This window comes from Calidris pugnax, unplaced genomic scaffold, assembly GCF_001431845.1.
Source record: "Calidris pugnax isolate Ruff unplaced genomic scaffold, ASM143184v1 scaffold162, whole genome shotgun sequence".
NCBI classification, from domain to species: Eukaryota; Metazoa; Chordata; class Aves; order Charadriiformes; family Scolopacidae; genus Calidris; species Calidris pugnax.
In genome coordinates this window covers 1,367,195-1,377,708 of record NW_015090900.1, presented here as the reverse complement: position 1 = coordinate 1,377,708, position 10,514 = coordinate 1,367,195, and the positions used below count along the sequence as shown (strand labels likewise).

At 50.4% G+C, this 10,514-nt stretch overlaps 1 protein-coding gene across 1 annotated transcript; it reads right to left on the bottom strand.

Moving 5' to 3' along the window:
• Positions 1-302: 302 nt before the first annotated feature.
• Positions 303-10,288, bottom strand: NUDC (nudC nuclear distribution protein). Its single transcript, XM_014948593.1, has 9 exons — positions 10,166-10,288; positions 8,827-8,904; positions 6,285-6,485; positions 5,714-5,797; positions 5,229-5,342; positions 4,588-4,782; positions 3,877-3,960; positions 3,433-3,551; positions 303-1,259 (listed from the first exon to the last, which is right to left on the bottom strand). Exons 1-9 carry the CDS (start codon positions 10,259-10,261, stop codon positions 1,208-1,210), a joined length of 1,023 nt encoding a protein of 340 aa, XP_014804079.1. The 5' UTR covers positions 10,262-10,288; the 3' UTR covers positions 303-1,207.
• Positions 10,289-10,514: the final 226 nt, after the last annotated feature.

The window sequence follows — 10,514 nt, the reverse complement described above, 5'->3', positions numbered from 1 at the left end:
GGAGGTGGTTGAGGCCCCTTCCCTGGAGATATTCAAGGAGAGGCTCGACGAGGCCCTGGGGCAACCTGGTCTAGTTGGGGGTGTCCCTGCTGACTGCGGGGGGGTCGGACTAGATGGCCTTTGGAGGTCCCTTCCAGCCTGGGCAATTCTATGATTCTATGACCCCCACGAGGCATTCACAGGTGGCTGCATCACCCCCAGACCCCCCCTATCCCCAGCACCTCACTCCCTGCTACCGCCCCGTCCCAGCCTGTGGGAGAAATCACATGCTCCCCCTTGGAAATAATGCCACTTTTTTGTTGTTGTGGGTTGTTTTTTTTTTTTTCCTTTATGTCACACTGCAATTTTAACAAAGGTAGGAGCATGCAGAGGTAACGCCACTCGTCAGCAGGAGCTCAGCAGAGAAGGCGGCGATGCCTGTCAGTAGTCAGCAGGGAGAGAGAGGCTCTTGGAAAAGGGGCAGGAGACACACTCCCGGCAAGAACAGCACCCCCAAAACCCCCCCAACGTCCCCTCTCTTGCCCACAACCACAGACCCCCCCCCACAACCTGTAGGACAGTGGGGCAACCTCTCCAGCTGCCACGGGAGCCCTCCAGGGCTCAGTCTGTTCCACTTCTGGCAAGAAGAGAAGCAGCAGGAAGGAGGAGCAAAGTCTGTCTCTACTGCAATAGCTGGGTAGGTTTGTTTTTTTTTTTTAAGACTGGTGTTTTCCCTTCCCAAGGAGGCAGAAGGAGAATTATTTTACCAAATAAACTGGCCCTTCTTTTCATAGGAAAGCCGAGGGGAAGGGGGTAAAAGCTCCAGAGTACCTGCTGCCAAACTGAAATGGCAAAGAGTGTGTTAGCAGCTCTGAAGGGCCAGGAGATTAAGTGATAGGTTAAGGGTGAGTCCCAAAACCTCTCAAGCCTGGCTCTCGTAGCCCTAACAACCCTTTTTTCTCTACCCCCTCCTTCTCTCCTAACTGCTGCCTGGGAAGGGTGGCAGATGGCTCTGACCGGAGCTGCTGCGGGACGGTTCTGTGGCCTTGAGTTCTGCTCAGCACAGGACAAGTGAGGACGAGTTCATGGAGCTGGCTCCAGAGCGGGCTGGGGCAGGGGGAGCTGGAAGGGATTCCTTGCCCAAGGGGAGGGATCCCTCCGTAGGGCACCGCGTATCCTGCCCCATTCGACAGGCTGACTGAGAGGGGGGGGGGGAGAAAGGGAGGACTCAGTTGAATTTAGCCTTTGAAAAGTCCATTTCTGGGTGCTGTTCCATGAACCTGCAAGAAAAACAAAGAGAAGAGGGTGGGTGTGAGTCAGCAGGAGATACAGAACAGCTCTGTTTGGGGGGGGGGTTAAAGCATCCCTACTTCCTGCACTAGCAAGTTTGCTTCCTCCCCACGCCCTCCACAGTTTTTCTGAGCTCCTCAGGACTCACTCCCCACGCTACAAACACTTCTCCTCGGGTCAGTGGTATCAGCAATCCTGCCAAACCATTGAGGGCAGCAAGTCCGGACACATGGGAGTTATTAATTATCAAACACACACCCTTCAACTGCTACCTCTCGGACGGACACGTAGCAGCTGAGAGCGGCTGCGGGGCAGAGGCGAGATCATGAGGGCAGATTACTATTTAAGGTCAAACTTGTGATCTTAGGCATTACCTACCGGGGACGTGGGGAATATCTCCAGTGCTGTGACAGTGAAAACTACTGCGGGACGTGACCGGAGAACTCTGCTTTGAGGCGAGGTGCAACCTGATTTCAAACGTACAGCAACCCCAGCAGATCTATTTGGACTTAGGTTGCCACATCAGAGAGTTCTGAGAAGAAGACGCTGTGGCTACGGGGTGATTAGTGTATTGCAGAAGCTCCTGGCTTCCTCCTCTGCCCCACAGTTCACCAAGGGACACAAAACAAAACCGTAGGGGGGTGGGATTCACGCACAAAGTGCAAGTGAGGGCAGGCCTCTCCTCTTCCTCAGTGCTCTCATCTCGTGGCTTCCCCTGAAACGCCACAGCTTCATTTCCACTTTCCATTTCCACGGAAATAATGTGCTGCAAGAACCATGTCCTTGTTTAGCAGCCAGGAGGGCTCCATGGGGACAGAGATTAGGTCCCACCTGGGTGTCACCCAGTCTACTTTGGCCTGACCAAAGTCTAAACTTCCTACCCCTGCTTTACCAGCCAAACTTCCAGAGCACCAAACGAGTGACCTTGCCAACGAGGTATCCTGTATGTGGAACTTCCCAGGAGGGCTACCTACCTCCTGCTCAACTAACTCAACAGCCAGGCACTAAGGAAGTCCAGTCTCTGCTCTAAACCGGTTGCACCCTACTCTGTACCTGGCACAAGGATCAATGAAGCTTCTGCCGCTACAGATAAGCCAAGGAAGAGAAGGAGCCAGGCCTGGTATGCTTAATCCTGCTTCCAATCCTGAGATGAGATCACAGAATCACAGAATCTTCTAGGTTGGAAGGGACCTTAAAGATCATCTTGTCCAACCGTCAACCTCACTGACAAAAATAGACACCCACACAACAAACAAGGAGCATCATCACTAAACCAGACCTCCCAGCACTACATCAACCCCTCTTTTGAACACCTCCAGGGATGGTGCCTCCACCACCTCCCTGGGCAGCCCATTCCAATGGCTGAGAACCCTTTCAGGGAAAAAATTTTTCCTAATATCCAGCCTGAACCTCCCCTGGCGTAACTTGAGGCCATTTCCTCTTGTCCTGTGACTTGAGAGAAGAGACCGACCCCCATCTCTCTACACCCTCCTTTCAGGGAGTTGGAGAGAGCAATAAGGTCTCCCCTCAGCCTCCTCTTCTCCAGGCTGAATAACCCCAGCTCCCTCAGCCTCTCCTCATAAGACTTATTCTCCAGACCCCTCACCAGCTTTGTCACCCTTCTCTGGACGTGGGTTTGTGCTCACTGAAGGAGCTGCATGACCCTGAATTGCCTCCACACCTTCCCAAACGGCCTTGGGAGCTCCGTGGGTAATTTTCCTGCCAAGGTGCGTCAATGCCAAACAGGGCAATAAAGGCATAAAAAGCAGTATTGGCTTGGAGAGAGCTGCCTGGTGGCAGGTGCGCAGGGAGGGGGTGATTATCTGGGCTACCGGGTAGAGGGAGATTAGAAAACAATCAAGACCGTGTTAAAGTTCAGTTGAGATGGTACCTCCAGTCCCAAACATGCTTTCTGGACTTGGAATCAGCAGATTAAGACAATTCCAGAGGTAGGCTATTGCCAGGATTTCCCGTTATGCTTTCTAACCCCACGGGCTTTTATAGACCCTGGTGGCCAGCCAACAATTTGATGACCACGTAACTGCAGAGGTGACCACAGGCAGGACTGAAGGCCAACCTGTTTTCTGATCACATTATTGGTGGCAAAGTGGAAGAGAGGGGCTCAGGAAAGCAAATACCCCCAAATTAATGAGGTTTACCCACTTTTTCAAAATGTCTTGCTTCTTCTGTTCGTCAGATGTGGGGAGGCCCATGGATTTCTGTCGTTGATCATACATCATTTTCTCCACCATGCTGCGAGTCTCGCTGTCCAGGTCTGACAACTAAAAGCAAGGATTTCTATCAAAACGGGGATAATTTGTCTCAACCCATCCACACCCCCTGCTTGGAGAGAACACGGATACGTTGGGGTTACGCCACGCTGGGCACACAGCTCAGAAATACTTCTACAGACACTAATTTATAGACTCAGCTTCATTTGTTTAAAGTTTGGGGGGGCTCTTATGTTAGATGAGAGCATCATAAGCAGCAGCACTCCCAGTATTGGTTTTAAACTGGTAGAAAAAACCCAAGATGTAGAAGTTGAACGTGAACCGAGCGTGAGCACATTTAGAAGGTTCCATTCGGTCAAACTGGGGGAGTTCTTACCTTTGAGTTTTCTGGACAGATTTTCTTGGTGTTGATTTCTGGGTCTGTGGAGACTAGTTTGTTCCACCATTCCATCTTGTTGATCTGAAGGAATGAAGAAGCAAAAACAAATATTTTATTTTTCCTGGCCTTGTTCTAGGAAATTTAAAATCTCAGTCACTCAGGAAAAAAAAAAAAAGCTGCTGGAATCAAACTTTATTTGATGGTTTTTCTAAATGTCAGTGAAATCTGAACATGGGTAAAGGGCACTACGTTCATTTCGAACCACTTCAGGTGGCTTGAATTTTCACAACTGGGAAATCTGATGTCACATTTGGCATGACATGAACGGGATTAAAAACTAATCACCTGGAGAGGGCCAGAAGGGAGATAATAAGCAAAAAGGTCTGTCCCCAGGTTTTCAGGTCCCTAACAGATGCCAAAGCATGGCATTGTTCCAGTAAGGAACAACTTTAAAATGACTGATTTCTTTCCAGCTTTTCCTGAACTGCTGAGCAACCAACTGGATATCCTGGATTAGCATGAAATTAGGCTGGAAACGGGGAATTTGCAATACCCTGCTTCCTACAGCATCACTGACCAAGGATGAGCTCAGCATGGTTTTTCTGCTTCAGCTGACAAAGCCCAGAGCTTTTACAGGCTTTTTCAGACTCTTGTTTCACCAGGAAGAGGCAGAGGAGCCTGAATCTTCCCCGATTCATTCTGCTTTACCTTCTCCAGGTGCACGGTGACTGTTTTGCCATCTTCAATCAGCCAGGAGCTCTCCTCCACCTTCACTTCGTTGAAAAGCTCTCCGTCAATGACAGGGGAATGGCCCTTCAGGCCAACTTTGAGGTGCCGTCTCTGGATATCCACCACCATGTCCTTCCCCTTCAACCTGAAGTTCACCTTGAAAGGGATGGCCAGCTGCACCAGGGAGAGATCAGATTTGAGGAGCTGAGCACTGAGGCCTCTCCTTACCCTCTCGTGCTGCTATTTTTGCCTTGGTTTCACCAGAGTAAGACCAAACATGCAATATTTTCCTTGGGGGACTGAGCGAGCAGGAGGTGAAAGGATACATGAATAAGCTTGGCACCAGGATGGCCCATACCTCAAAGATATCATAAAAGGAGAAGCAGATTTTATTGCCTTGTTTAAACAAGACCAAGGTCTGGCAAAGTTAACTACAGTTTTTTGGGCATTTTATTTAGTTACCAAGCTCTCCCCAGGTATTGAAATGCTGCCGTTAAGTACAATTACCAACCTTCCACAGGCAACTGAGATACAGGGCATCAGCTCCCCCATTCTTATCAGCACCCACACTTATTCTCCAGCTCAGATTCCTCTGATCCTGGTAATAAGGCAATACTTACATCCAGTTCTGAAAGAGTCTGCGTCCATCTATAATTTGGGAGGTCAGCCCCGTTGCCAGAGTTGGGTTTAAGTTTTCCTTTATCCTTCTCATCTTCCTCTTCGTCATCTGTCCCCTAAGCAACCAATTTAAAGTGTAAAGAAGCTTTTCAAGTTTGTATGTACCACGTGTAACAACAGTTCCTGGGTTTTATGAGAATTTCAGGTCAGCTGCACATATTTGACATTCACATACATTTAGCCCGAAATGAATAGGTGCTTCTGTTAGAGGAAAACAAAACACAAAACCGAAGGGGTTTTTAAAAAGCACCACTTTTTCAAACCCAAATGAAGCCAACTCACTGCCTACTGAGCATGAGAACATTGAAATCTTTGGGAATTAAGTGTGAATTGTCAATAGACTCCCTCACATTACAGGAGTTCTCATGATTGTGCAGAAACTTAAGATTTCTCTCCAATTAAAATGAAGTCCCCAGATGAGCTGTACCTGCTTGTTAGAATCCGAAGATTCGCCTTCATCCTCTGAGGGTTTCACCGGGACGCTGTTCACCTGTCCTTGTGCCTCTTTTTTCTGTTTAAAAAGAGAAGGAACAGGCTCAGACACTCGGTGTAACTTGCTGATCTGACACAAGGTGGCCTCAGCCTCTTCAGCTCAAACTGAAGAGCAGGACTCGGAGCTACATCCAAGACCCATGGGGAATTTTCAGCCCTGAGAAGGGGAATTTTCAGCCCCGAGAAGAGCGTTGAAGGAAAGCTGTGCTGCCAAGGGGGAGAATCCCTTGCTCCTCACACCTTGAGGACCGTAGCAGAGGGTGTTGCTATAATCAGAGACCTTCCTGAAGGCACAAAGGTGAAGTGAGTTATGGTAGAAGCCACAGGAAAACGCAAGGGTTTGGCCTAGGCTGATTTAATTTCAAAGCACACCAGTCTGGTGGTTCCAGCACTGCAAAAGAACAAGCCTTGAGCCATTTTAACCCCTCGCTGCCCCCTGAGCTACATGCAGACCAGCGGAAGAGATGACCCAGATGGTACCTGCAGGTGCCAGGCACCGCTCTCACCTGATCTATTTCCAGCTGCAGCCTTTCTGCTTCCTCATCCGTAAGTTCCTTAATCCTTGGCTCGTTTGCTTCTTGCTTTTCTTTAGCCAGTTTTGCAGCTCTCTCTGCCTTCTCACGCCGCTCTGCCTCTTGACGAGCCTTTTTCTCTTTCCGTTCCTTCTGAGCCAGTTTGTTGTGATGGCTGAAGGTATCTGTGATCAGCTGAAAGACAGGAAGACATAGCGAAGGGTTTTTAAAAAGCACCACTTTTTCAAACCCAAATGAAGCCAACTCATTGCCTACTGAGCATGAGAACATTTGTTAGTTGTACAGATTTTGTGACTTCTCCCACTTTTTCAAACCCAAATGAAGCCAACTCATTGCCTACTGAGCATGAGAACGTCTGTTAGTTGTACAGATTTTGTGACTTCTCCCTTTGTTTTCACGCTAGTCTTTTGCCTGAAAATCTAGAGTGGGGGAAAACTCTAAATGTTTAAATGTAGTTCTTCCTTACACAGGGAGTGTATTTCCGTGGAGATAACAGAGAAACCAAAATTCTTCATTTCTTTTGGCTTTTGTGTAATTCCAGCAGGACGAGCAGATGCCTAACCCAGCCATTTGACAGCTACTCTGTACATCGAGGACAGCTGGAAGGATGGAGACACTGGATCCAAGTTTTTTTTTACCTAATTCTGACCTTTCCCACAACTGGGCTTTTCCCCGGGCACGAGATGGAGATTCAGCATCATGATTTAGAGGAGACACATCTGAAAAGCTCGGCGTTTTACACTTATGGAGTGCAAGCTCCTCCATAAATGCTTTTGCTTCAGACCTCCCTCCAAATTCTCACGTTGTTGTGAGTACGAAAAGCAAAATCTCAAGGTCTGTGATGCAAAGGGCCCTGCTGCTCAGAGGGAGAGCTGAGTACACAGGCAGGAAGCCAGAGTGATTGCCCCGTGGTCGATAAGGCCAGCAGGGCTGTGCACAGCAGCACGTATGAGAACCCAAGTCTGCTCTGAAAAACAATACAGACAGAACCTGAGAAAAGGAATCGAGAGGGGGAAGAGGTCTCAGACTGGTTTCTGTATGTCCCAGAAACTTCTTGGGGGGAAATCAGCACCTTTGCAGAGCAACTCAAAGCCTCCTAGTCTTGTAACCAACCACCAAGTATTTCTGCTTTGTTTTCAGGTGGAAAGCAAGATTTATTTACATGACACGAGTCTGGTGTCTCCTAGGATACAGAATTCAAGACGTGTGCCTCCCAACCCCTCTTCCTCACTGCATGATGATCCACTGTGAGCTAATTATTTCCACTGCCCTTCTCTCACCATACCACCACACCCCCCTCACTCCACACCACAAGGGCTTCTCAAATGCCACCCCGTAAAAGACGATGACTTTCCCACCCTCTCCTCTCTTCTCCTTAATGCCAAAGGAGGAGCAGGACTGGGCAAGCAGCTGCTTCAATTTTGGTTGTGGTTACTACGGTGTGGAGAGACTCTGCATCGAGCACCTTTTCAGAAGAACATAAAGCATTTTAACATAAAGAACATAAAAACATTTTAAAAGGTATCACCCAAGGACACGAACGCTTTTCTTTTACAGCCACAGACAGGGGTTTGCTATGGAATTGCCAACGACAGTAGCCAGAACCTCCAAAAGCACCAGTAGCTGCTCACCTCTGAAATGCCTCTCAGGGTTTCACTGCCTGGGAGCACACGGTCCCCAGGAATTTGGGGAGATTTGCTCTCTAGTCTAAGAAAAACAGCAGCGGGTTTCATCTTTCTTACCTTGAAACCACCCACTTTCCAATCCCTTCCCTGCCTTAGTTTTACCACTTTAAACTAGACAGAGTACCTTAATGTGCTGTGCTGGCAATTAACATCTGCCCTAACATATATTACACAGCAGCTCCTGCTTTGCTGATGGAGTTCCAGTATCGAGGAAGGGGAGCAGCTCCTAAACTGGGAAGCAGAAGCAAGAAATCAGAAAGTCTAGTCAGTTGGTGTTTTTGAATGCTCTGGTTCTTATTTCCTGACGGTGACACGATTTAGTTTGTCAGCTCTGGAGCTGGGTGAGGAATACCTGCTGGAATTGAGATGCTCAGGCTGCCCATGAAGCCACCCGGACCCCCAGGCTCGCTCTGTGCAGGTAACCCCAACCCCAAGACAAAGGTGCAGCCGCATGCGCAGAGCTGTGGACTTTGGGCTTTTTCTGAGATGAACAAACAAGGTAACCCGGGGTTATCACCACCGCGGTGTCTGTCACCGTTAAGTCACCGCGTCTGCCAGATTTGCTTTCCAAACAAGCCTTTGGCCAGAGCGTGGCAAGGAAAAAAAAAACCACCCCGCACTGTCGGTACCACTCGAAGAAGCAATCCTGTGTGCCCCGCCTCAGATAGGGGCAGCGTGTTATTATCTTGCTTGAGTGATGCATTTCATCAGCATCACGAGTTGCCCGTCCTCGAGGGCACCATAGTGCTTGAGTTGTTCAGTAGCGTGGCACAGATATGGGTGGCATGAAAGTTAGAAGCCATAAAAGCTTAAGGATTTGGGTTTTTTACCTTCTCTGCTACTCCGTCTTCTCCACCGGTGAAGAAATCCGTCTTACGCCTCAGGAAACTAAAGAACGTGTTCACAAGCTGGTGGAGGAAACGGGGAGGGGGGTGAAGGAGAAAAGAGGGAAAAAAAAGAGTAATGAGACCAGATCACTCGTGTCTCCTGAGCAGCCTTTATTCTTTGTGCTCCCGCTGTGTGTCTGTGCCAAGATCCTGCTGAAATCAGCCCTGTGACTGTTTCCCCCCAGAAAATATCCAGTGGCTTTGGTGGAGATCCAATTCCTGGATTCCTAGGTTTCAAAAGGAGCGTTTGTGTGGTTTACATGAAGAAAGGGCAAGCATTTTATTATCGGGTCACCTTGGACAAACACCTACTCCAACACCCCAGGATGTTCTTTAGATCCATCCGAGGCAGGGATTTGGGAATGTATGTACACGTGCACGTACACATATATATATGTATACCATAATTTGCTTTTTAGCACACCCAAACCAGTGCATCACCGGGTGCGAACTCACCCTCCCCACCTCCACAGCCTCTTTATTTTTTTACAGAAGACTAAAATTTGTTTCCTGGCAGGTATCGCCAATGAATTAGCAGTTGTGAGCTGGCATCCCCCAACAGAAACCCACCCTCTCGATGGACTTGGCTTATCTTTTGTGGTGTGTTTATTTGTTTGTTGGGTTTTTTTTTTCTTTTTCTTCCCCCAGGAATTCTCTCCTGTCAGTATTTCCGAGGTTCCAGCACAGCAGGAGGAGCTGTTATAAGCACTATTTCCCCAAACCTTTTGCGTGTGGGATGTTCACACACCCTCCAGCCCACCCAGACCCCCAAAACCCCACCCAGACCCCCCAAAACCCCACCCAGGCGGAGGGGAGGCACGTTCACGTTCAAGTACACTCCACGGCCGAGTGTCTCCGAGGGCGGGTACCGGATGGAGGGGCCGGGAAACCGGGGCTGGGGACCTCAGTCCCCGTCCCAACCCTGCGGTGTTTTGCTTTGCTATAACCGAGCGCTGGGGGCCCGGGGGCAGCAAGAGCTGGGGTCCAAGGCCACAGCTCCTCATTAGCCTCACACTAATTAATTAGCGCCTCCTCCGGGCTCCCCGTTATCACCGATAACGGGGCGGGGAGGGGGGGGGCACAGAGGACACGTGCTTCCGTGCCCCACGTGCACCTCCCGGGGAGGGCCGGGATGGGGGGAGGCTGGGTCGCCATCACCTCCATTCGCTCCTCCCCGTCGTTCTCCACCCACACATCCCCCCCACCCCGCACCCCACCCCGGGAATACGGGAAAGCTTCCGCCGCCCCATTCCGTTCCCGGGTCTGGGCCCGGCGGCGCTACCTCGCGCACGCCGCCCTGGTGCTGCTGGGCCATGGCGAGGAACATGCCGTCGAAACGGTCCTCCTGCTCCGCCGCCTCCTCCGCGCTCAGCCCCATCCTGCCCGCCGCCACTGCCGCCGCACCGACCTCGGGGAGGGGGGGGGCACAGAGGACACGTGCTTCCGTGCCCCACGTGCACCTCCCGGGGAGGGCCGGGATGGGGGGAGGCTGGGTCGCCATCACCTCCATTCGCTCCTCCCCGTCGTTCTCCACCCACACATCCCCCCCACCCCGCACCCCACCCCGGGAATACGGGAAAGCTTCCGCCGCCCCATTCCGTTCCCGGGTCTGGGCCAGGCGGCGCTCCCTC

Coding starts and splice junctions, on each gene's coding strand:
- NUDC (XM_014948593.1), bottom strand. CDS start 10,261: ATGGGGCTGAGCGCGGAGGAGGCGGCGGAGCAGGAGGACCGTTTCGAC. Junction 8,905..10,165: donor ACCAGGGCGGCGTGCGCGAG/GTAGCGCCGCCG, acceptor TTCCTCCACCAG/CTTGTGAACACGTTCTTTAG. Junction 6,486..8,826: donor AAGACGGAGTAGCAGAGAAG/GTAAAAAACCCA, acceptor CCTGTCTTTCAG/CTGATCACAGATACCTTCAG.